The following is a 24,346-nucleotide window of genomic DNA, read 5'->3' as shown; positions in this document are numbered from 1 at the left end:
ACCGGCTTCTTGAGCGGACATTAGCTAATGCAGAAATATTATTTTAGAAATATGATCATCAAAGTTTAATTTATTTTGTTAATAAAAAAAAGTTTAACTTATTTTTTTCAAATGGTGATGACAAATGTGACCAGATCCCAAATGTGATCGACACAATACTTTTGTTAACATATTATAGGATTTTTTTTTGCTGTGCTAAAAAACCGAAAGGGAAAAAGAAAAAGAAAAAGAAAAAGAAAAGTCCATGACACATTGACAATGGTCCCTTTCGGCCATCTCACTCTTCTTTTCGTTCCTGCCTCTTTCGCCGCACAATGTCTGATGTCTCTGTCTAATATCACGTCTCTCCAACTCCCAAACAGCGGTGCTATAGTTCCCGACCGAACGATTCCAACCGGATCTTGATGGCGCGCCGGGCCCATTCCAACTACAGGACGGTTGATCCGAACTATCCAAAAAATTTATAAAAAAAAAGACCGAATGGGCCTACGCGAGAAACAACGACTTCCGATGTGTGTAGGTGACGGATCTAAACAGTCCATTTTTTTCTGTATATATAGGTGGCCGGAATGAGCCAGACGCGCGGTCGATAGCCGGTCGGGGTCGCTTCGGTCGGAAACCTTAGACTTTCTGAACTCCCAAACCCGTCTCTCTCTCTCTCTCCACTATACATATACTGTGTGTGTATATATTACTCTCTTCTGAACTCACCCATCTCCCGCTCTCTCTCACACTACCCTTGCCCTCTGTTTTCTCGATTTCAAATCAGCCTCTCTCTCTCTCTCTCTCATCCCGCATGGAACCTCCTCCCTCCCTCACAACCAACGACACTTCGATTCAAGCCCCTCTCATAGACGCCCCCCAATCTCAATCCCTACCCGACACCGAACTCGAAAACCACCTCCACAGGCTCGACCTCTTCCTCCGACTCCTTGGCTTCGACCAAGCCACCCCGCTCGGCTCCACCCTCTCCTGGCTCGCCTTCGCCGTTCTCGGAGTCGCCTTCCCCTTCCTCGTCACCGAATTCTCCTACTGCTCCGACTGCGAGAAGTACGAGATCAGAGTGTTCGAGCTCGAGATTTTGATCGCTCAGGTGCTTCTCGCCGCGGTTTCCCTCCTCTGCATCTCGCACAATCTGAGGAAGTACGGCGTCAGGCGGATGCTGTTCGTGGATCGTTACCGTGGTCACATGGTCCAGTTTCGCGACCAGTACATACAGAAGATCCGTGTAAGTCTATCATAAGTAGTACTAATAGTAGTTTTCGTTACTCAGATTTTTTGTGTTAGAAATGAGTCTCTTTTTTTTTTTTTTTATAATGTTTTTCTAATTCGTCGTTAAATTACAAAAATCACCTATTTCATCTCTCAATTGGCCAGGGGTAGATTCTTGGGTCAGTCCCGAAGGGTTGGTGAGTTTGCTCCCAACACAATTGGCTAGGGGTAGATTCTTGGGTCAGACCGTAAAAAAGTAATTTCTTGTGAATTTCTTAGTCCAAGTGTGGATGGCCTCTTTAATTGGACCGGGAGGAGATTAGTTGAGATGCGCATAAGCTGGCTGCAGAGCCGGCCCTGATTTTTTAGGGGCCTTAAGGCGAAAATAAAAAATTGAATCCTTTCTGCTATATACTATTATAAAGGGTATCAAAATAGGACGGGCCCTAAAAATTGAATTTTTATTTGGCCTAAAAACAGCCTCTTCTTCGACTTTAGCTCAGGCCGGCCAGACACCCGTGATTGTCGGTAAAAAAGAAGAAATTGGTGATTTTGCTTTGGAAAGAAGAGAACTTGTATAATTCTAATTATTCTCGCTTTCAAAGCAACTTCAATTGGCTCAGTGGATGTGGAAGGGATGTTAATCCAGCTCCATTTGTATTTGATTCGATAAAAGCTTGCCTGGGTTTAACTTAATTTCGGAGCTGTTACTTGAAATTGGGAATGTTACTTTGGAAAGGGGAACTGCTTTCGTTTGTTCCGCTCTTGGCTTGGTAAAGAAACCAAGCAACTCGAGCTCGACTCATATTCGATTAGTTAAAAGTTTGTTCGAGATCGCTATGTATAAGTCCCTGCAAAATTTTGGAGCTCCATTATGTTTTTAAATCAAACTTGGTCCATAACTAAACAAACAAGAAGGAAACAAATAAGGTGGAGCATGGTCATAATTTTTTGCTTTTTAGATTTTTGTTGTCAAAAGACGAATCAATAATCCATAAAAACTAAAAAGTTGATGCAAAACTAACATAAGCTTTTAAGACACAAATCATAGTAAATTAATCCAATTGTAAATTTAGTCCAAACCTAGCCAAAGCTACTAGAGCTCATTGCTGGTCATGGGCTTGGGTTTTTTTTTTTTTTTTTCCATGGGCTTGATTAAAGCTCCCAAGTTACTCGTTTTGATTTTGAAAAAACTGGAAAATTTTCTGTGTCAAGGAGGAACTGCTTTTATTTTTGCGTCCAAAGCAACTTAACTGGTCCAGTGAAGTATTAGCAAAGTAAGTTCTGCTTGGAATGCCCTGAAGGCTAAAAGTGCTTCCATAGCATTCAAACTACATCCAACATGCGGATGATAAATTGTGATCAATTGATTGAAGTTGAAGATTCCTTTTACTATTCATAAACTGTTTAAATTCCTGTTGATGCTGAAATGCATTATTTGCCCATGATAATCAGATTCTGAAGATGCATATGCTATGCCCTTGGGAAAATCATTGTTTGCTATTGTTCTTTTATTTGTTTTACTTTCTGTTGTTGGAAACGAAAGCAGCAAAATGTTTGAAAACAATAATCTCCTTCTTCTTCTTCTTCTTCTTATTATTATTATAATGTTTCTTTCTTCTGTTTTGTTTTTTTTATTTTCTTTGTTCTTTCTACAGTTTTAACTTTTCTTTTTCCTGAAAAGTTTTCGGGAATAGCTGTCAGCTGAACAAGTTTTCTACTTTTAGTAAAATTGACAATAGAAAACAGAATATTAAAATGTATCTACTTCCTAGTACACATCTATACTCTGATATCCTGTTACATCTTCTGAAATAAGAATCTGATGCGCATAAGTAGTCGATGAAGCTTCTCAAATATATACAATTATTCAGTTCCTTACCTATTTGTCTTTCGCTATATTGTATCAACAATACTGACCTTGGGCTTGAATTGTTCAGGGTTTTTTTCGCACGCTAGCCATGTGGACAATACCATGCTTTCTACTGAAGACTGCCCGTGAGGTTGCTCGTGCCATCTATGTGCGTCCTGATTCGTGGTGGCAATCTACTGTTATTGTGATAATTTTGCTTGTCTCGTGGACATACTTGACCATGATTTTTCTGTCAGGCGCTGCTGTGTTCAATTTGGTTTGCAATTTGCAAGTCATACACTTTGAAAGCTATGGGAAACTTTTAGAAAGTGATTTGGATGTTTCAGTTTATATTGAGGAGCACATCCGTCTAACACATTATTTGTCTAAAATTAGCCATAGATTCCGAGTATTTCTGCTTCTGGAGTTCTTGGGGGTGACAGCTAGTCTTATTACGGCTGTACTGCAAACAACAGAGAATCATGGAATCCTCACTTTGATCAATGCTGGTGATTTTGGGGTACGTAGGAAACTAAATTTTGGTTATAGGTGCAGTATTGTTCTTTTGGTTTCAAATGATGGCCTGGGCTTTTTTCCCCTCTATAACAGTGTTAAGAAGAATTTTGTTAATCTGACTGCAAAATTTTTAGTATTGGGAAGTTGATGTTTCTTCGTCTACGTTACATATCATTTACATGTTTTATAGTTGCAAGTTATTGAATAGAAAACAAAAACCCTAATCCGCCTCTGTGATTGTTACCACTTGGGAGATATTCGGTGGTCGCATATTTCTGAATAGGCCGTAAGGTCATTCACACCGCACTATTGAATCCAATCAAACCAGGCAAACCTCTTTCTCATAAAGCTTCGAAGCAAGAACTATACCCATCTTACTGATTTTCTTTTGTAAGTACTTGTGATGCTTCGAGTATTAACTTCAGAAGTTTTGGCACCTAATGTCCTTCCCAAGTAACTGGTTACTTAGCAAACTCACATAAACACTTTGCGTCATTTCCAATAATCTTTTCTGTTAGAGTTAATAAGTTAAGATACGCTCTGATATCATGCTGGAACAATGGCAGGTCATCTCAATTGTTGGGCTCGTTGGAATAATTTTGTGTCTGCATGGAGCTACAAAGATTTCACATAGAGCTCAAGGCATTGCATCAGTGGCTAGTAGGTGGCATGCCTATGTCACATGCAATTCAAATGAGGTTTCTCAAGTGGAACCTCCGACTAATGGTGGAAACTCAGAGGCTTCCAATCCCACGGGGACATTACCAATGTACTACTCTGAAAGTGACTTGGAATCAACTGATTATGTGCCCGTTCCAACAAATACCCAGCTGGCATCTTACATGTCTTTATACCATAAGCGGCAATCGTTTGGTACGTATGTGGAAGATTCATTACATTTCTGCTTTATTTTGTTTGCTCAATTTCTTCTCGGGCACGTTATGGCTGTTGAAAACTCGTAAAACAGGCTAAATATATCTATTTCGGGGTTTCTGTAGAAGTATTTGATCTTCCATAAGATAATCCACAAGATAAACGTCTGTAACTACAATTCTTCCAGTAAGCACGAGCATTTGTTGTTTGACCATGGGAATATGATTCTTCTTAGCATCTACCTTCTGTTGGCTGCAATAGTTTGTATTGTCTTCCTTTAGGGACATGTTCTGATCGATCATCAGATGTGGTTTTCCTCATTTGCGCTCTGTTTATAATTTCCCCTTACCTATGGCAGTGTCAATTGAAAACATTTTAAAACTATATCAGTTTAAAAATTGGTCTTCAAAGTTCATAACCTTTACTGTTGTTTCCTAGGATCCTTTCCCATCTTGTCCTCAATTGATGCTAACTTCCCCTGACAGATGTTCTAACCTGTTGAGGTCTATCCTGTATGGGTACTCAAATTGGATCAGCGATTGATTTTCTTTTTCTTTTTCAGTTTTGCTTGATTGATATCTTTCTATCCAGATTACTCTCTTCTGGATTTTTTCCGGGCTCAGGCAATCTTTCTGGTGCTGAAACTACCTGACCCGTCTAGAAAAAGATGCACCAATCCCAATTCTGGAATGACTAAATTCTTGTTTTGGGACTCATTCATCTTAACGTTCTAAATCAGCACCATTCCCCTCAATACTATTGATATCCCTTGCCTGTATTCACCATTCCCCTCAATACTATTGATATCCATCACCTGTATTCTTGTCTTACAACTGTCTCACCTAAATTTTGGTTTACATTTTAGCTATACTCGAGTAGTGAACACTGCAGAGGGCTTTTCCACCCCTTTTACCCATCTCAATGATACATTAAATGCTTCACTCTCTCATGCTTAAATTATTTGGCTAATGCTAACTTCAAAGTTGAGAAATATTTTCATGGAAAAATTACTTTTCCCATGTAACTGGTTGATAGATTTTTCACTTGGTAGTATAATCACAGCAAGATTGTTGATTTGTTTATGGCACATCGAAGTTGTTATGGTAGTGAAGCGGTTTTGTTTTTTTCCTGAACTATGGTTAGAAATATAGAGTGTCTGGTTAAAATTACTTGCAAAAAAATGGGGGTGGGAGAGCGCCTAGCCCTGCAGTCCATTATTTTGCATATAAATTTACTCGTTTCACCATAAGACAATGTAACAACTTATTTTTCCTTCCTAGTGAAACTTATCAAAAAGAACTATTCCAATCTATTACACGGTTGGTTTCCTATGGCAAACCAGTGGAACGTCCTTCTGTTCACAGTGAATCATTTTTTTTTTTTTTAAGAACAACTGCGTGCTGCAATATATTTTTGGATGATTTGTGCTTCTGAATGCCTTAGCCTGTAGATGTCGAGTAACAACGTGCTGCAATGATATTTTAGTCTGTAGATGTGGAGCGACGATCTAGCTTCCATGCTCGAAAACACTCTTATGGTTAATACCTTCACGCTTGATTTAAATGCTTCCTTGTATCTTACTGTTATCAAAATACTCATAGTTCTGTGCATGGGTTTTTCAGTTACGTACTTGCAGACCAATCCAGGCGGTTTCACAGTTTTTGGATGGACAATCGATCGGATCCTCATTAACACAATCTTCTTCATCGAGTTCTCTCTGTTTTCCTTTGTACTTGGGAAGACCATAACAATCACTACCAGATGACATTTGCCTGATACCCCTCAGTGGATTGATCCAAAACAACAGGTTCCCATTAACCCATTTCCACGGAATAGCTGATACAGGATCACAAACAGTGAGGGTTCAAGTTTTGATAATCCTGTATTTTCAGAGTTTCCTTTGATATTCAAAAAGCGTAGTTTATTTGTTGCTGGAAAGACTAATTGTTGTACTAATGTATCAATATATCGACATGATTTTTTAATCTAATCTGACGGAGCATTTACCTTTTCAATAGTCCAAAGGATAGCTATTTATATCAGCACTCCCTTTTCTTGGTTTTTGTTGATGTGAATTTATTTTATTGCCTTTCATTAGTCTTATTGCTCACTCATCCAAAGATAATCTAGTAATTTCAGATGAATAAGAACAAAAAAATAAGGCAGGGTTAGATTGTAAAAAAGGATGTGATGTTCAATTCCCTAGCTCAAAAAATGTGACAACCAGAAATCGCGGGAGCTAATAGTTGAAATGTTGTCAAAAGGCGCTCGCTTGGTACAGCAGCTTCGTTATCATTGCCCTTCTCCCAAAATTTACTTAGCACACTCAGTGTCCAATCCAAGCACTCAGTATCCAATCCAAGCACGGACTCAAATTGGATCATTCTTTCTGCAATGCCTACGTAGTTTCTTGTACAATAATATACAGTTTATTCGGACATCATAGTTTTCCTTCAAACAAGCCGGATACGTCAAGTCATCCACAAGTCTTTTCTAGTAAAACACACGGTCCATGTACAACACAGTTGGAAAAAAGTAGTCAAATTCTCATTGAATTTCATCTGCGAGTACAAATTTTGAATACTGATTCTAAGGAGGGAGAAAGTGATATATACATTTGAGGGTGGCCGCCAATGTTAGCAAAGAAATCGAATCTGACGAAACATGCGTGTATACTCTCCTAATTACACTCTCCAAATTACAAGGTCACGCACCCCCTCCCCTCCCCCCTTCTCTATCTGTTATTTCGTTAGTTTGTCTGGCTTCAATTAACCATGTAATCCCAAATTTGTAGAGAAATAACCAGCACTGGCTCCGGTAAGAACTTTCTCATGATGCCTAGCCATGTGTAGCTTTAGCCTCCTGGCAAGGGATTCTTTAACGGAAACTTCCTGTTCTTCAGATTCAACACGGAACCAACTATGTTTAAGAGCATCTTGTGCCGATATTCGCTGCATAAGCAATCAAACGATCTTCATCAGTACAAGCCATAGATAAAAACAACTTCAGGGGCGGGATGATAACTAACACGAGCTATGCATCTACTGAAGATTAACCTTTTCTGGGTCGTAAGTTAGAAGCTGGCTCAACAAATCAACACCCTGCTCAGATAGAACTGGAGACCCCTTGAAACTCATGGGAGGAAACTTATCGCGCAACGTATTCCTCCTGCAGAAATTACATCACTTCCAGAAATTAAATGAGGACAAAGGAAGAGTGAAACACTTTGAAGGATGTAATGTGGGATGAAGAGATACTCACGAATGCTTAGCGAACTTAAATTTGGCTCCAGGTAAGTTGGAGAATCCTGTCCACATTTTTTCGTTCGGCGTGCCAAGAATTCTGAAAATCTGCAGTCATTTTTACAAGACAAAAATAAATCAGCGGACAGACCGAAGAAATATATTTCGAAGACAATCTCAAGTATGAGGAAACAAGAGTTACCTTGTCAAGTTGTTCAATTTCAGTTTTCCCACTGAATAGTGGTTGCTTTGCTAACAGTTCCGCCATTATACAACCAACCGACCACATATCAATTGCAGTTGAATATTGTTTTGCTCCCAGCAGAAGTTCGGGTGCCCTGTGAAAGCAAATTTTGCAGATATCTTTGAGCTTACAGAAGTGATATGAATGCTATAAATCAAAGAACAAGATGTGGATTTAATAGATATGACAAAGCCATAAGAAACACATTTATTCCTAGAAAGAGAAAACATGAATTACCATGCGTACCTGTAAACTAAACCTGGGAAGACAATGCTAAATGGAACATTTCAACTCCGACAACTCATCATAAATAACTCATGCATATGTGTGGACTTACCCCAACTAACCTATAGCAAGCTGCATCATGAACTTGGCCCTACAAAATCTTACCCCTCTGATCTTTCCACTTTGCAGTAACCCAAAATGATGCCATAAAGTTAACTGAACTTTAATCTTCCCAGCAGACACAAAATTATCATTCAACTTAAAAACAAATTGAAGTATAATGGCTAACATAATTTCAATGGTCAATAAGGCGGGGTGTGTGTGTAGGTGCTGACTAAGAAGCTACGAGCTGGACAGCCCGAAACCCACACACAACAGCCTATAAAAGATGTATGACAAAAAGAAAACCAAGCACTCGATAAGAGGCTGGGAGTAGGACAGCCTCTAAACTACGTTCTTTTTGCTCAGTGCCTAAAAACTACATAGGCAGAAAGACATACGTAAATCTTAAAAAATGTAGGGTACTTTTGACAAGCGATATGACTTGTACACTTTTCATAGGAACGTGAACATTTCCAGCATGCAAGCGACAGTCTTGAAGCCACAATTATGCCGCACCATGATTATTTCAGTGGAGGATCACCAACAAGTTGTGACAGTGCAATATGTGCACATGCATATGAAGTGATAAGCCACTGATAATTTTAATATTAAACAGGGGCAAATAGTATGACCCTTAAAATGTGATAAAGATTAAGTTCACTAACTGAATTGCTCCTAAGGTCACTGGGCTACAGAATCAGTTGATTGCTTAATAATACTAGCGGTTACAAACCTGGAAGAGCTAGTTTTCAAGCGCTAACCAAGATGCAAAGCCCAAATATAACAGCTATGATTTATAAGTCTACTCAATTTTACTTTCGCAGGAGGAAGAGAGAAAAATATCAGAGTAAATGAAGTATAGGCTGTAACTCACCTGTACCACAAAGTGACCACCAAAGGAGTATACGGTTTCAATGGGCTTCCATACTGCCGTGACAAACCGAAGTCACATATTTTCAACTTGCCACTGTTGTTTAAGAGAAGATTTGACGTCTTCAAATCCCGGTGGAGAATCCAATTATCATGAAGATATTCGACACCCTCCAACAGTTGTCGCATCAGGCACTTAACTTCTTTTTCACTGAAAGGCTCCTTCATCGTCTCAACAAGCCCCTTGAGGTCATGCTCCATGTACTCCATAACCATGAAAACATCATCTTCATCACTCACAACCACTTCTTTGACAACCACTACTGAAGGATGATGAAGAGACAATAGAAGGTTTATTTCCCTCAAAGCCGACATAGGGAAACCATCTCTATTCCTTTCCACCCCCATCTTAACCTTCTTCAATGCTACAATTTCTCCTGTCTCAAGATCCCTAGCTTTATACACAACACCATAAGTGCCTTCATTTATTTTACGGAGTGTCTCATACTTCAATACATTCTGACAACCTAGAAGCATGTCTGTGCCTCTTGGTTTAGGGGATGCAGACTTCTGAAGCCTAGGGGAATCCTCCTCCTCCTGAATTTCGCAGCCCACAAAGCTAACACTAGAACCCTCATCAACTTTCTCATCAATCTCCATATAGTCATTGTCCACCTGATTCTCGGATTGATTAGATGCAGAGGAGTTACCCTGACTGCCTTTAGATCCTTCTCGACGAAACTCACCACTTTCAGGACTATTAGATGACTCCACACATTGCTCCACTCTCCTCATAATAGGAATGTCTTGAGTGTTATCTGAATGTACTCCCCCTGGTGAATATTCCTCGTATGCCCACCGTGATGTTGAGATGTGCCGATATTCAACGTCCTCTTCTTCGAATTGTCCAACCTCTTGACTATGTCTCCTCTGCTGCTCTGGTGACCCCAAAGAAGGTGCATCATGCAGAGGCTCAAATTCACAATTCCCTCTTGACTCGGCTGCCACAAGAGATCTAACCGGCAAAATCTGCATAGTAATATCCCCGTCTGTAGCAAAACTTGGTGATTTTCCATCTGTAGCAACATCCGGTGATTTGCCAAATGATTCAGGCAAAGATGGCGGAGAATGAAGGGGAGTAATTTTTTGTACCAGTCTGTTCTTTGATGAAATTCTTACATCTTTTCCATCTCTATCCCACACAACAGGTGAAAACTTCCTTTTCTTTCCTGTAGGCTTCGACACCCCGTTTTCGACCTTTGAAATCCCACTAATCCCAGCACTGGGATTTGAAACAACAAAACCTTTGGCTCGCTCTTCACCATTCCTTCCACCATCGGTCCCCATGGCATCCGAATAAGAACCATATCCATCCTTACGCCTGATGCTCCAGTCAACACCTCGACTTCCTTTCTTAGAGTACTCAACATCTCTCTTTCTAGTGACATCACTTCGTCCTGCCGCCATAACGATTAAAAACCAAGGACTCTTCTTTAAGCAATGAATCAAACCCAAGGGAACAAAAAAAAGAAGAGGAAGCCCCAAAATAAACCTAAACCACCTGATTATTCTTGCATAACTGTTGCCCAAGAATAAGAGAGTTTATATAATCTGTCTTTTTTCTTATTTTCTGGTTCAAAATGACAGGTAAAAAAGCCCTAGCTCTACAATATCAATGCAAAACCCTAGATCAACAAACAATTCAATGACCTAACCCAACAAAACCAAGTTAAATTGACAACACAGAGTAGTTATTATTGCAGTTATGGAATTATGCAGAGAAATTATACAAGATCGAAACAATCGGTTGCGGATGTAAACGGGGGGTTTTTGCGCGCTTTTACGCTGTTTCGCTGGAGACGGATTTGCGGCCAAAAAAATCACACGGATTTGTCTTACCGGAGAGGCTAGTAACAGTTGATTCTGGCCGACGAACACCTTCGCCGCTCCGATCGAACAAGAAAGAAAGCTTCGGACTTTCGACAACGCGATTCTCTCTCTCTCCCTCTCTCTCTCTCTAAAATGGAATTGGAATTGTGTGTATGTATAATGAGTCGGTGAATGGGTAGAGGCGGTGGAGATGTGGTGCAGAAAGGAAACGTGAAGGAAAGGAGGGTTTCTCATTTGGGTGGCGGGCGGAACTTGCGGAGAAAGGAATTTAGCGTAAAATCACTGACCTTCCCTGAGGTTTATGGTTATATTACATTTGGACCCTGAGGTTCTAGAAATTATACTTCCTTCCTTGTTGGCCTGTTGGGTTCAAATCCAGTCCAGTCTCCACACCATCTAATATGATTTTGTGGGCCACATGGAGGCCTGGCCTGGAATAATGCAAAAGTTCATTTCATCATTTTTATTAGATACGGATCAATGCCTTTATCAGAACAAAAATTTAGAGCGCCGCTATTCGCAGCCTTTTATTTTCTCTCATAGTCCGTTAAAAATTTTCAATTATACTCGACAGTTAGTTACCGAAATTGAGATATATTTTCAATATCCAATTACTGAAATATAATATTTTTTTCAACAGCTATTTACCGAAAATATATGTTCGGTAGTTATTTACCAAAAGTTGAACATATTTTCGACATGTAGTTACCGAAATATAATATTTTTTTCAACAGCTATTTACTGAAATGTTATTTATGATTTTCAACAACCATTTACCTAAATGTAGTGGATTATGGGAGAAAATAAAGGGCTGCGAATAGCAGCGCCCAAAATTTATTTGAATCAAATGGGAGAGAAAATTTCTCTTAAATCCCTTCGACTTTAAATGAAAATTCAATTTGGACAAACAAATACTTCTATTTTCGAATTGGTTCCAATGTCAACCTTTAGTTGGATGGCGTTAGTATTTTGGACGGCAAATGGTCATGTGCAAAGCACATGACTTATTTGGAGGGGGTATAATTGTCCATTCCCCTCCTCCTTCTTCCCTCCCGTCATCTAGACACTCACCGCCCCCACTGTATTACCCCTCTCAATAAAAGCACAAAACCAAATGGCCAAAACACTAAGCTTCTTATCATCACCAAACCCACCTCAATTTCCCAGTTACCACCAATTTTCCCTTTCAAGAAAGATTAATTTTTCAAGAAAAACAACCCAATGGAGGAAAATGAGACCTTGCCCGACCACCTTCGATGCAAAAGAATCGACGACCATCAATGGAGGTGCAAGCGGTGGGTAACGGAGGGCAAGAAGCTGTGCAAGGTTCACCATTAATAATAGTGTTAAACACTGCTAAATCATACTCCTATCATTCCACCATCCAAACAAATTTGCCCAGTCCTCCAACTACATAATAAATACATTCCAATCAATCTGACATATTCTTCACTAAATCATAACACAGAATCCACAACAAAGTAGAGGTTACAATTTGACAACAAAGCCCACTTAAACTCAAATCATGCAGGAAAAAAAGAGCAACGAGGAACATAATTTTAAAACCCAACTCCAAAAATAATTATGTTAAGATAGAATGCTTGTTGGGGTTGTGATCGTTGCCACCACCGCTACATTAAAGGATTTCGTCGAGGTTGCCGAGGTAGGGAGGGAGGCAGGAGTGTGAGGTCGGTGTTGTAGAGTTTGACCCGGTTTATGTTTTAGGTTTTGAGGAGTTAGACAACTTTGGAGGGTTGTGGGAGGTTATGGGTGACGCGATCGTAGTTGATTCCAATTGAACCAGTATCGAAGAGTGAAGGGGTGGGGAAGTGAGAGAGGGAGAGGACTAGAGGAGTAGGCTAAGGAAGGGAGGAAGGTTAGGGGTGCCATGCTCTGTAGTTGGTGGAAACAGAGCATGAGAGAGAGGAAATTTGGTCTTCTGTTTTTGGGTTTATGTCGACTCTATTTTTAAGAGAGAGTGAGAGATAGAATGTAACGGACAATAATACCCCTCAAAAGGGGTCATGTGCAAAGCACGTGGTCTATTTCCGTCAAAAAATATAATTCCATCAATTTAAAGGTTGACATTAGAACCAATTGAAAAGTCGAAGTATTTATTTGTCCAAATTAAAAGGTGAAGGACCAAATTAAATTTTAGGTCAAAGTTGAAGGGATATAAAAAAAAATTTCTCCAAATGGGAGCTTGCCAATAATTTTTCACAAAGGGAAGTTTCATTTTATCGAACGCGGATCAATGTTTTCTCGGAACAAATTTGTTTGAAGCAAATGGGTCTGAATTAGGTGCACATTGAATTTGGTTGAACTTGGCATTCAGTCTCCGTTCATTAAGGTTCTTATTTTTTAAGTATTTATAATATTTTTTAATTTTACAAGACATGCCATTTTTTAATAATACATCATCTTTAATTTTAAAAATTAAATACTTATTTCAAAATTAAATAATTATTTTAGTTTATCACAACGTAGTAGGCGCTGCACAATCTCATACAAATAATGGTATAATGTGACGAGACAACACAAATCCAAAAATGATGAAGCCCATTTTTTATATACTGGAGTAATATAAAAGACGGCCCAACCAAAAGGCTCCTAAAACCAAGCACGTGGGCCCGGCGCCATGTCAAACCGACACGTGGCCGAACACGTCAAAATCCTCTTGCCTTGTTTTCGTCCACTACTCCCCCCCAGTATTCAAAAATGCTAGACAGAGGACGCAAGGACACACGACCATTCACAAAACGTGATGACGTCATCAAAACGACGTCGTTTTGATTTAAAAAAAACTAATAAATAAACCCTAGCTCCTGAAACGAACGCCCTTTTCCTTCCATCCCCACATTCACGAGGAGAAGAGAATCGAGAGAGAGGGTTGCTCTCACCACCACCATCACCGGCGACGACGCTTCCACCTCCACCGGTGACCACGCTTCGCACCTCCACCACTGGTACCCAACCCCAAGTCTTCTGTTCTCAAATCCCCTCTCCCTATCTCGGGCTGATTCTCCTGGTCACCGCAGACGAGGGCAGCGCTACCCACCGCCGGCGACCGCCACCACAATCGGCTTCTGGGCAGTCCGACGTTACCCCACCACGAAGGTCTCTCTCTCTCTCTCTCTCTCTCTCTCTCTCTCTCTCTCTCTCTCCTTGAACTAATTGCTGGGAAAAAAACCTAAATTGAGTTTATTTGAAAAAAAAAACCCCTAAATTGTTTCGGTGGGTGTTCAAAGTCAATCCCTGAAATTTTATTTGACTCCCAAAGTAACTTTATGCAGGAGAAGTTGCCACCCACAGATTCAAGGCTCAGACCCGATCAGAGGTGCTTGGCATGGCAAATTCAGAGAAGTTGTGCCTCGAGCAACGGCAACGGCAGGTAAATAATTGTTAATGTTTTGTCATCTTGTTACACTAATACTATCACTGGGCCCTAATGAAAGGAGAAGCGCATTTGAAATCATTCTATTCTGATTGAACATAAATTAGATCAGTTACTATACATGTTTTCGGATGCTGTTTCTCTTGATGTTTATTCCATAATTGTGTCAATTGTCTCCACATTTTTACTAGTTAAGTCTCCATTTTTTATGATTGGCATTTGACAGTAAAATCTTGCTTCCTCAACTTCGCTGGTTTACTAACATAAGGTACCCATTGCTTAGCAAAAAAAACATAAGCTACCCAGCATTAGCAGTTCCAAGACGTTTTATCAGCAACTGCAATGTCCATGTCAGAAATGCATTAATTCCACAGACCCAACTAGAGTAACCTAACTTCAATATCAAATTATTTTACATGTACAAATGTACTATTACGATAAGTTACTTTTTCTTCGCCAGCTGTTTGATATTAACATTCACAAAAGAGATGAGACACAAATTTGCAAAAGAAAGAAAGAAAGAAAGAAAGAAAGAAAGAATGAAGAATCTACCAAATGGGGAAAAAAAACCTAACCTCGAATTCGGACGAATTTGTTGCAACCCCAAATCTCTCGTAGCAATCAGAACCTAAAAAACCTATAAAAAGAAGCACGACCTTTTGAAAAGAAGCAAGAAAGAAAACGAACGAGTTGAAGGGATTGAAGGTTAAAAACCCTTGACTTAATCGAACACGAGCTAAGCAAAACCCTAGATCAACCGAAAATGAGAAGCTCGATCAAATCAAAGACAAAGCGAAAACGAATGCACAGATAGATGAGGCTAGGAAACCCTAGAGAGATGCTTGACATAGGAGTCCAATTCAAAACCTGGATCTTCAGAACCCTAAAGATGCTTGACATAGGAGTCCAATTCAAAACCTGGATCTTCAGAGCCGTTTGGGGGGGGATTTGGCGGGGTGGGGGTTCGTTTGGGACTCTAGAGACGAAACCCTTCGTCGTATAACCTTTGAGGGAAACAGGGAAACCTAGAGAGGGAGGGATAGAGGGAAGGGGGATTTCAGAGAGGGAGAGAGAGGGTACGATACCAAGCTTGCGAAATCGTGATCTCAACCCTCGTTTGGTATTCTACTTATAAAGGCAAGGGGCGTTCTCGCCCGCTGCTACAGGAGAGATCACACCCGTTGATTCAAAGCCCCCACGTGATCCGACGGCTGAAGAGTTTTCACATTCTGTGCCTCTGGATCTGGATCGGACGCTGGCGGGCGCCTGGGGGACTGGACAATTCCGTTAATTAAATAGGAGTTTGAGACAAATCCGTGCTTAATTAGTTAATTTTGCGACTAATAAAGTTAATAACAAATAGTTATCGTTGCGCGAGTACAGGACAGATGGTACTCGCTGTAGATTTTGGACACATAAGGTAATTACACGTGGATTTGGTAATAGGTCGAGTAAAGATATATTGGGGCAAAAATGCTAGACATACAACGTACGATCTGTCCTGTACCAAATCCACGTGTAATTACCTTACGTGTCCAAAATCTACAGCGAGTACCATCTGTCCTGTACTCGCGCAACGATAACTATTCGTCATTAACTTTATTAGTCGCAAAATTAACTAATTAAGCACGGATTTGTCTCAAACTCCTGTTTAATTAACGGAATTGTCCAGTCCCCCAGATGCCCACCACCGATGTGAAAACTCTTAAGCCGTCGGATCACATGGGGGCTTTGAATCAACGGGTGTGATCTCTCCGGTAGCGGCGGGCGAGGACGCCCCTCGCCTTTATAAGTAGAGCACCAAACGAGGGTTGAGATCACGATTTCGCAAGCTTCGTATCATACTCCCTTTCTCTCTCTTTGAAATCCCCCTTCCCTCTCTCTTTCTCTCTTTAGGTTTCCCTTGAAGGTTATACGACGAAGGGTTTCGTCTCTAGGGTCCCAAACGAACCCCCACCCCGCCAAATCCCCCCCTAACGGCTCTGAAGATCCAGGTTTTGAATTGGACTCATATGTCAAGCATCTCTCTAGGGTTTCCTAGCCTCGTCTATCTGTGCATTCGTTTTGTCTTTGATTTGATCGAGCTTCTCGTTTTCGGTCGATCTAGGGTTTTGCTTGGCTCGTGTTCGATTAAGTCAAGGGTTTTTAACCTTCAACTCGTTTGTTTCCTTTCTTGCTTCTTTTCAAAAGGTCGTGCTTCTTTTTTTAGGTTCTGACTGCTACGAGAGATTTGGGGTTGCAACAAATTTGTCCGAATTCGGTCGCTCCGATCGAATCAGCTAATGTGTTGAGGTTAGGTTTTTTTTCCCCATTTGGTAGATTCTTCATTCATTAATTCTTTCTTTCCTTTTTTTGCAAATTCGTGTCTCATCTCTTTTGAGAATGTTAATATCGAACAGCTGGAGAAGAAAAAGTAACTTATCGTAATAGTACATCTGTACATGTAAAATTTGATATTGAAGTTAGGTTACTCTAGTTGGGTCTGTGGAATTCTGACATGGACATTGCGGTTAACGCTTGATTTTACAAGTTGGGTTTTGAAGATATCGTTAAGAGTATACATAACAAGATTGAGTGTTGATATGTGAAATTGAAGCTTACTCTAATGCGATTCTGACCTAGAAATTGCGAATAATGCTTGATTTTAGAAGTTGGGTTTTGAGGATATCGTTAGAGTATACATAACAAGACTGAGACTAGGTTGTTATGTGCAGAAATTGGGGGGTTAATCTTATGGCACCAACTATTCCCATAGAATACATTGGACAAAGGGAATCAAAATCTTTTTCTCATAGAGGTTCTGTAATGATGGGGAAAACAAGGAAGTTTTCGAAGGGGCATTCTTCGGGGTTTGTACCCGACTACCGTCACGCAGTGGAGACGATGGCTGAATCAGAAGGGTTCGGTAGCTCCGGGAGAGTTGACACTGAGATGACTGCTTCGGAGGATTCGTATGCTCCTAATAAGAGGAAATGCGTTAGTTTGAACGTCAGTACGCACGATCAGTTTGGTGTCCCCTTGCAAGTTTTGTTGCTGTCTAAGATGTCGTATGCCGAGAGGAAAGACTTGGAGATGAGGTTGAAACGTGAACTCGAGCAAGTTAGGCTTCTTCAAACGAAAATCGCCAGCATAAATTCAAATTTCGTAGTTTTGTCACCGTCTAGTGATATTCGCAGCTGTAGTGATGGACAAAAACGGCCTCCGCTGGAGAGTTTCCAAAGGTCAGTGGACGTGTCCACTTCACAGGGAAAGAAACGGGGCCCTCCTAGTCGGAATGGGCCACGTGGAAAACGGCCTACGGTAGCAGGGCGTTTTGGGTCAGTGAAGCAGTCTGCACCTCCATCTACTTCGAATGCTATGTTGATGAAACAGTGTGACAACTTGCTGAATCGGTTGATGTCGCACCAACATGGCTGGGTTTTCAATACTCCTGTTGATGTAGTTAAGCTGAATATCCTTGATTACTTCAATGTTATAAAGCATCCCATGGATTTGGGGACAGTGAAAAGCAAGTTAATGTCTGGCGAGTATTTGAGCCCATTGGATTTTGCCGCAGACGTGAGGCTCACTTTCTCAAATGCCATGACGTACAATCCACGTGGAAATGATGTGCATTTCATGGCCGAAACGCTTTGTAAATATTTTGAAGTGAGATGGAAACCTATCGAGAAAAAGGTTCCTGTTATCGTTGATGCACCTGTGCATTCAACATCAAGTCTAGATATAGAAACGGAAACTCCACATGTGATGCCTCCATTTAAGAGTAAGAATATTGCGCCGGTGGACAATATAATCAAGCAACAAGAACCTGTGAAGCGTGTCATGACTGTTGTGGAGAAGCATAAGCTGAGCACAGAATTGGAGGCTCAATTAGCCGACTTGCCGGATAACATCATTGAATTCCTTAAAAAGCAAAGCTACAGTGCAAATCAAACAGATGAAGAGGAAATTGAGATTGATATCGATGCGTTGAATGATGATACGTTGTTCATATTGCGGAAGCTCTTGGATGACTATTTGCTTGAGAAACAAAAGAAGCAGGGAAGAGCTGAACCTTGTGAAATGGAGGTACCTTCTCTCTCTCTCTCTCTTGAGTGTTCTTGTCTCTGTGTTTTTTTGTGCTTGCGAACTTTGTGAAACTCATAACATATTGGTGCTATATATTTGTCTATCTTGCTGCAGCTTCTTGACGAGTCAGGTTTCAGCAATTCATCTGCACAACAATGTAAAGGTGATTTTCTATCCCACATGCTCGCTCTTGCTGAATGGATTTGTCACCTTTTGGAGGCTTGAGTTTATAAATATATATTTTGCATTTTATTTTAACCATTCTTGTTCGATTCAGGCAATGATCCAGCTGATGAAGATGTAGACATTGGTGGGAATGATCCTCCAATCTCAAGCTACCCACCAGTGGAGATAGAAAAAGACACAGCCCTTAAGAACACTAAACGTAGTAGCTCAAGTAGCTCCAGTAGCGGATCAGGCTCCTCCTCAAGTGGTTTGTGCTACTATGAACCTTCTATTATATTCTTGTTTGTCATAAAATGTATTTATCATATTTTGAGCTTTGGCGGATTAAAATGTTCACGTCTACCCCAGAATGGTCCTACATTCTAGAGAACTTTTTTCTCTCCATAGTTTTGCTGGCAACCAAATCCGATGATATCTCTTGCCTTGTTTAACTCCTAAGTTTCTTCTTTTATGCTTTCGTATTCTTTTTTATTTTGCAAATCACTCTGTGAAGCTTGATATTTGATTTTCTGACATTTTCAAGAATATTTCGCTACTTTATATTCCATAGCCTTATTATTTCTTTGGATCAAACTCTCATTGAAGTTAAACTCTATACCGTTGTAAATTGCTTTTCTAATGTAATTGCTAATCAGGCTTGAGAGTGGGCCATGATGTAACCTAATGGATTATGTACCTATTGGTGTTGATTTGTCATTATATTTGACTTTGTTGGGTTTACTGCCTATTCATCTCTGTTAAGCTCGTGTTATTAACCACGTTCTTAAGCATGGTATTTAGAGTGTACCCAACAATACCACTCTTTGCCGTTGGAGCCTTATTCTGAGCTAGCACTTGTAAAGGTTTTGGTTGCCAGATGAAAATTGAGATATGTTTCATAATTGGCGTTTTATTTTATTGTGTTTAACTGAAAAGCTGAAAAAAATTCTCTCCCATCATGATGTCAATCAATGCTACTAACTCTTCACCTCTGGAGATGAACAAAAAACAAACAATGCAGAAGTACATGTAGTGTTTGAGATAGTTTATGTGTTACAAGCTGGGGATGCATGAAAGGGTAACTGGAGCCGGAGGAAAATATATTTTCACCGTTGCTCTTCAAAGATAAGCTAGGCAAAATGTGATCTCTACTCCTATGGCTCATACAAACAAGAAACTCATTAATGAACTAGCTAAAGAATGTACAAAGGATGCTTGAGTGAAGTATCTCTATTTGCTTGAACAAATGCCTTCCCTTCCTTTCCAAGTACTTGGGGAGGTCCAATAAACCAAACTGAAGAAAGAGGGCTTTTAAATGCTTTCTTGCCATATTGAATGAATATTCTGAGATGGTGAGTCCTACAAAATGTGGATTGATTTACCTAAGAGAGATCAGAATTATTCAAGTTGTTGATGTGCTGTAAAAAGTACCACGTCTCATTTTCTATTATTGTCAAGCCTTTTCGTAGGACTTTTGAGTTATTTGTAACTCAAATGTCCTTTGTTGGTCTTTGTGTCTTTACTCTTTCCATCAAAGGAAATGTAGAAAACAAGAACTTGGCTGCAGTATGTCTAACTGATGAGTGTAACAGCTTCTTATTCCCCTCATGCCTGGTGTTAAGAAAAATGACAAACAAAAGATTAGCATTGTTGAGGATGTGAAACATGTCTTTCACGTTGATACCTTATTTTGCTTTGTATGATAAGGCATGAACAATCAGGATTGGGTTTTCACGGGGATAGGGGTTTCACTCCAGAGCTTCAGTTGTATAAGCTGGTAACATTGCTTTAGTTGAAATTGGGAACATGCCTCTGGAGTTGAAAAGTTACTTCTTTGAGTTATAGAATATAGATGCAAGTAAGGGTCAGCTTTCTCTGCTGTCTGTTTTTCCAAACATTGATTAATGCATTCAATTACCTGTTCATAGCATTCTGCCTATAGGTATCCCTGACAACTTTTAGGTTTTTATTTCTACATGAAAGCTAGGAATCCCTTGCATATGTGAAGGTTTAGAGCTAGTACGCTCCAATGGTCTTACACTGACATGCATCTACTGTTTGGTGGTTTTATGCTAAACCATTTTCCTTTGAAATACTGTTTCTCATCCTTTCTTATTTTGGTTTCTAATTAAGCTGGTTGTGAGCTGGTCTAGTGGCATAGAGGGTATTTCCCAGGCTGAGCTTTGGTCCTTTGGGTTTCCGTTGACTGCGTAAAGCATCGTTTTCCTGTGAGATGACCGATGTCTTACCGCTTAACATGTTTTTTTGAGCCATTGTCGGTTCCTTGCAGCAAACTGATGTAGGGTATTCACCATATTGTGATTTGATCATGATATTTCTGGAAGAGTCAGCTATAAAGAGTCTGTTTAAGCTAAGGCAATGGTGGTACATGTTATTAACTGGCCCCCTAAATAGTGCGAGTATATGATTCATCAAGAGCGCAGAATTTGTGGCATGGGGATTCTTCCTTTAGGATAGGAAGAACATTCTAAGCAATTATTTTGTTGGTGTTGTTTTCGATATAGGGAACTGAATATAGAGGAAGCTGTATTCGATCTGATGTATTTGCGACATTTTCATGTTGGATTGATGTATTTGACAAGAGCACTTCATGTTCGCCTTTTTTTCTGGGAAGGCATGCTATGTTGCTTGCCCTTTTAGAGCCTTGAGTGTTATTATTCATGGATTACAGAAAATAACCAAACATTTGCTCCCCAAACTGCTAAACTGGTGTTAAAAGGGCTAGCTTATGATCTGCTGAGTTCTTTTATATTTTGCATAAGCTAGAAAAGGTTGTATAGTTCTATGAATCTATTTTGCTATCTGCCATTGTTTTCAAGTACCACAATTTCATGTTTCTGCAAGTCACTCTTTATTCTTCATTAAGGACTTCGGGTTAAGGTTTGCCAGAACCAAGAACCTCAACCTGCTATGCCGTCGTTTAAGTAATTACCATCATGATCGCCCCTTAAACTCATCTGTGTACTTATGTTTTTCTGGGTTCTCTGTTCCAGATTCAGACTCGGGCAGTTCTGACAGTGAATCAGATGGTGCTAGAATTTCAGTTCCCACAAAGGTATATCATAATCAAATTGAGTGTGAACGAACTTTTATGCCTGTTTATTAGGCGTTGTGGTGCAGGTTATGTATTATTGGCTTTCTGTTATCTCCCTCGGCGCATGCATGTGTTAATGAGGCAATGTGATGACTCTGTTGACAATGTCTCTGTATATCCTATGGTAGGAGAAATTAGGTGGCTCTGGAGCAAATACAGAGAAAGAGAGAGACCAGCTTGTAGATTCAGACAATGGAAATAGTGAGTATCTTCGCAATGTGATCTTTTGACAATTTCTGATCTGGGCCATGGCATCTTATTGTTTCTTAAAGGAAGTTTTATGAGAGATTATGCTGTTCTCCATGTCTCACAGATTTGTTAAACGGGTCAAACGAAGTTGATGCGCTTAATTCCCAGGATAAAGCAACTGCTATTGCGGATGAAGGCCATCAAGAGGGTAAGCAATGAAAAACATGAAGAAACTGTGAGCTGTTGGTTTTGCAGCATCATCTTACGCACATGCTATATAAACTTTTAGGGGAGAATACTCCACTTGGGAGGCAAGTCTCCCCCGACAAGCTATACCGTGCAGCATTGTTGAGAAGTCGTTTTGCAGACACCATAATTAAAGCTCAAGAAAAGGCTCTTGAGAAGGTTGGTTGGTTGCGTTACATATCCTGTTTACTACCTGCAGAGTTTTGTTTCTGCAGTTTCCGATAGTAGTGTTTTGTATTGTGACATGTTGAGTTTAGGGTGAAAAGCAGGATCCGGAGAAACTACGGCTTGAGAGGGAGGAGCTTGAAAGGCGTAGAAAAGAAGGTAGGAAAATCTGCATGACGTTGGAATTTTTGTTATATGCCTGATTGTTATGAAAAAGTAAATATACCTGTAGGTAATTACAGTTATGAAAGTAACGAAATTATTCATTAAGCATGTTTATGTGCTGGTTATGATATTATGTCATGTAGTCGACCCAAATTAATTTGGACACAAGGGTTGGTTTGGTGTTTGGATTGTATAGACAACTATGTTCTTGCTTCAATGCTCCTTTTTGATTTTATTTTACATTAATCAAGAAACAAGAAAATCAGTTATATGTATCTGGTTAGGCAAATTTATTTATTGTTTTGTGAATTCAAGGATTTCATCCTCTCTTTTTTTGGTCGCATCCATGTAATGCTTTTGGCTATATGGTGTTTAGAAAAAGCTCGATTACTAGCGGAAGCCAAGGCTGCGGAAGAAGCTCGAAGGAAAGCCGAAGTGGAAGCTGAAGCTGAAGCCAAAAGGAAGAGAGAACAAGAGAGAGAAGCAGCACGCCTGGCTCTGCAAAAGGTAAACTAGAACCTATCATACTGCAAAAGCAGAAGCTAGTCGCAAAATGCGACCTACCTTGTGAAAGCCAAATGTATCTGAATTTTTCTTTCATGCTATTTGCAGATGGAAAAGACAGTTGAGATTAATGAAAATTGTCGGTTTATGGAGGACCTTGAAATGCTTAGTGCTGCACCTGCAGAACAGTTGCAGAGCCTTGTCGATGACGCCGCCACTCCAGATCTTTCCCAAGATGGTCTGGGCAGTTTCAAATTCCAGGGAAGTAGCAATCCCTTGGAGCAACTTGGTTTGTACATGAAGGCAGACGACGACGATGACGACGAAGAAGGTGAGCCCCAAAGTGCTCCGGATGCAGTGGTAGGCAATGTAGCAAAGGATGCTGAGGAAGGAGAGATTGATTGATTGGTGCATTATTGGTGACTGTTGAACTTCATGACTGTTTGGAAGGACGATGTTCGCCCTTTCTATCCATATACTTTTACATGGTGCTGATGATGCGTAACGTCTTGAGTTGAAGACAAACTGCTGAGCTTGAGAAGAGAACAACATCAATGTTGGGGGGAAGGATTGTGGCTGTTTTTTGGACTGCGATTGGGGTTTGTCTGGGATGAGTTTTGGCTTTGGACAGGCAGGGAGAGGCCTCTGAAAGATACCCCAAATCTTTCTCCTTGCCTTCCGGGGTTACTTTCGTAGAGTTTTGTATTGGTCGGGACTTTTTTACTTTCTTTTTTTCTTTCTCCACATGAAAAAAATAGCAAATCTTGATTGTGCCGAGTCATCCTGATCAATAGACGTAGTTATTTTTTTTATTTTTTATTTTTGTATTTAGCAAAAAGAGGGGTGTTCCCCGGGTTCGAACCCTGGTACATGAGCAGGACACTTATGTGAGTACACAAGTGCTCAGCCACTGCACTATTGTCCCAATGCCCGATCAATAGACATAGTTGGGAACTGCAATTGAAATTGCCTCTTGCTGGAAATAATGGTTGATTCCGAGTAGATCTTCGTAAAGTAAATACATAATGGGAAAGTGCCTGGTAGATTTCTTTCATTATCTCGCGCTCCACCTTGCAGGCTTGTCAAAATACGTTGTGTTATGTTGCATGATTTTGTTTCTGGATTGCGCAACTTCATTTGGTGGACTTCAGGTAAAACTTGTTTCACTCGACTCTTAGCAATGGAACTGTGTTAACATTGTCTGAAAGTTGCAGGAAATTGATGTGAACCGTCACTTCGGCATACTATATTCTGAACTCTCAGGGCTGTTCTCATGTCTTTCAATTGATCTAGTCTAATATCAAAAAGC

The 24,346-nt window shown here is 40.2% G+C and overlaps 3 protein-coding genes across 5 annotated transcripts; 2 read left to right on the top strand and 1 right to left on the bottom strand.

Moving 5' to 3' along the window:
- The first annotated feature begins 316 nt into the window (after nucleotides 1-316).
- Nucleotides 317-6,468, top strand: LOC131298346 (uncharacterized). The gene is made up of 4 exons (XM_058323752.1): nucleotides 317-1,228; nucleotides 3,153-3,584; nucleotides 4,147-4,453; nucleotides 6,076-6,468. The coding sequence occupies exons 1-4, from the start codon at nucleotides 797-799 to the stop codon at nucleotides 6,216-6,218; spliced, it is 1,314 nt and encodes a 437-aa protein (XP_058179735.1). The 5' UTR covers nucleotides 317-796; the 3' UTR covers nucleotides 6,219-6,468.
- Nucleotides 6,469-6,978: 510 nt separating this feature from the next.
- Nucleotides 6,979-11,250, bottom strand: LOC131336242 (cyclin-dependent kinase G-2-like). Of its 2 annotated transcripts, XM_058372026.1 has the most exons (6): nucleotides 11,036-11,250; nucleotides 9,141-10,593; nucleotides 7,898-8,033; nucleotides 7,715-7,803; nucleotides 7,510-7,621; nucleotides 6,979-7,404 (listed from the first exon to the last, which is right to left on the bottom strand). In XM_058372026.1, the coding sequence occupies exons 2-6, from the start codon at nucleotides 10,481-10,483 to the stop codon at nucleotides 7,222-7,224; spliced, it is 1,863 nt and encodes a 620-aa protein (XP_058228009.1). In that variant the 5' UTR covers nucleotides 10,484-10,593; nucleotides 11,036-11,250; the 3' UTR covers nucleotides 6,979-7,221. The 2 variants fall into 2 exon arrangements, with proteins under 2 accessions (XP_058228009.1, XP_058228008.1); XM_058372025.1 differs by having other exon boundaries at nucleotides 9,141-11,250.
- Nucleotides 11,251-13,852: 2,602 nt separating this feature from the next.
- LOC131335961 (transcription factor GTE10-like) lies at nucleotides 13,853-24,091 on the top strand. Of its 2 annotated transcripts, none has more exons than XM_058371525.1 (12): nucleotides 13,853-14,143; nucleotides 14,320-14,417; nucleotides 17,135-18,488; nucleotides 18,603-18,651; nucleotides 18,766-18,921; nucleotides 21,668-21,729; nucleotides 21,897-21,969; nucleotides 22,082-22,165; nucleotides 22,247-22,362; nucleotides 22,461-22,527; nucleotides 22,910-23,040; nucleotides 23,146-24,091. In XM_058371525.1, the coding sequence occupies exons 3-12, from the start codon at nucleotides 17,154-17,156 to the stop codon at nucleotides 23,440-23,442; spliced, it is 2,370 nt and encodes a 789-aa protein (XP_058227508.1). In that variant the 5' UTR covers nucleotides 13,853-14,143; nucleotides 14,320-14,417; nucleotides 17,135-17,153; the 3' UTR covers nucleotides 23,443-24,091. The 2 variants fall into 2 exon arrangements, with proteins under 2 accessions (XP_058227508.1, XP_058227507.1); XM_058371524.1 differs by having other exon boundaries at nucleotides 14,307-14,417.
- The last annotated feature ends 255 nt before the right edge of the window (nucleotides 24,092-24,346 follow it).

Source organism: Rhododendron vialii, chromosome 8a (assembly GCF_030253575.1).
Source record: "Rhododendron vialii isolate Sample 1 chromosome 8a, ASM3025357v1".
NCBI classification, from domain to species: domain Eukaryota; kingdom Viridiplantae; phylum Streptophyta; class Magnoliopsida; order Ericales; family Ericaceae; genus Rhododendron; species Rhododendron vialii.
The sequence above is the reverse complement of the archived record's forward strand: the minus strand, read 5'-3'. Positions and strand labels throughout refer to the sequence as shown.

Coding starts and splice junctions, on each gene's coding strand:
- LOC131298346 (XM_058323752.1), top strand. CDS start 797: ATGGAACCTCCTCCCTCCCTCACAACCAACGACACTTCGATTCAAGCC. Junction 1,229..3,152: donor AGTACATACAGAAGATCCGT/GTAAGTCTATCA, acceptor TGAATTGTTCAG/GGTTTTTTTCGCACGCTAGC. Junction 4,454..6,075: donor CCATAAGCGGCAATCGTTTG/GTACGTATGTGG, acceptor TGGGTTTTTCAG/TTACGTACTTGCAGACCAAT.
- LOC131336242 (XM_058372025.1), bottom strand. CDS start 10,603: ATGGCGGCAGGACGAAGTGATGTCACTAGAAAGAGAGATGTTGAGTAC. Junction 7,804..7,897: donor AAATTGAACAACTTGACAAG/GTAACTCTTGTT, acceptor AAATGACTGCAG/ATTTTCAGAATTCTTGGCAC. Junction 7,622..7,714: donor TTTAAGTTCGCTAAGCATTC/GTGAGTATCTCT, acceptor TAATTTCTGCAG/GAGGAATACGTTGCGCGATA.
- LOC131335961 (XM_058371524.1), top strand. CDS start 14,314: ATGCAGGAGAAGTTGCCACCCACAGATTCAAGGCTCAGACCCGATCAG. Junction 18,922..21,667: donor ATCAGGCTCCTCCTCAAGTG/GTTTGTGCTACT, acceptor TCTCTGTTCCAG/ATTCAGACTCGGGCAGTTCT. Junction 23,041..23,145: donor CACGCCTGGCTCTGCAAAAG/GTAAACTAGAAC, acceptor TGCTATTTGCAG/ATGGAAAAGACAGTTGAGAT.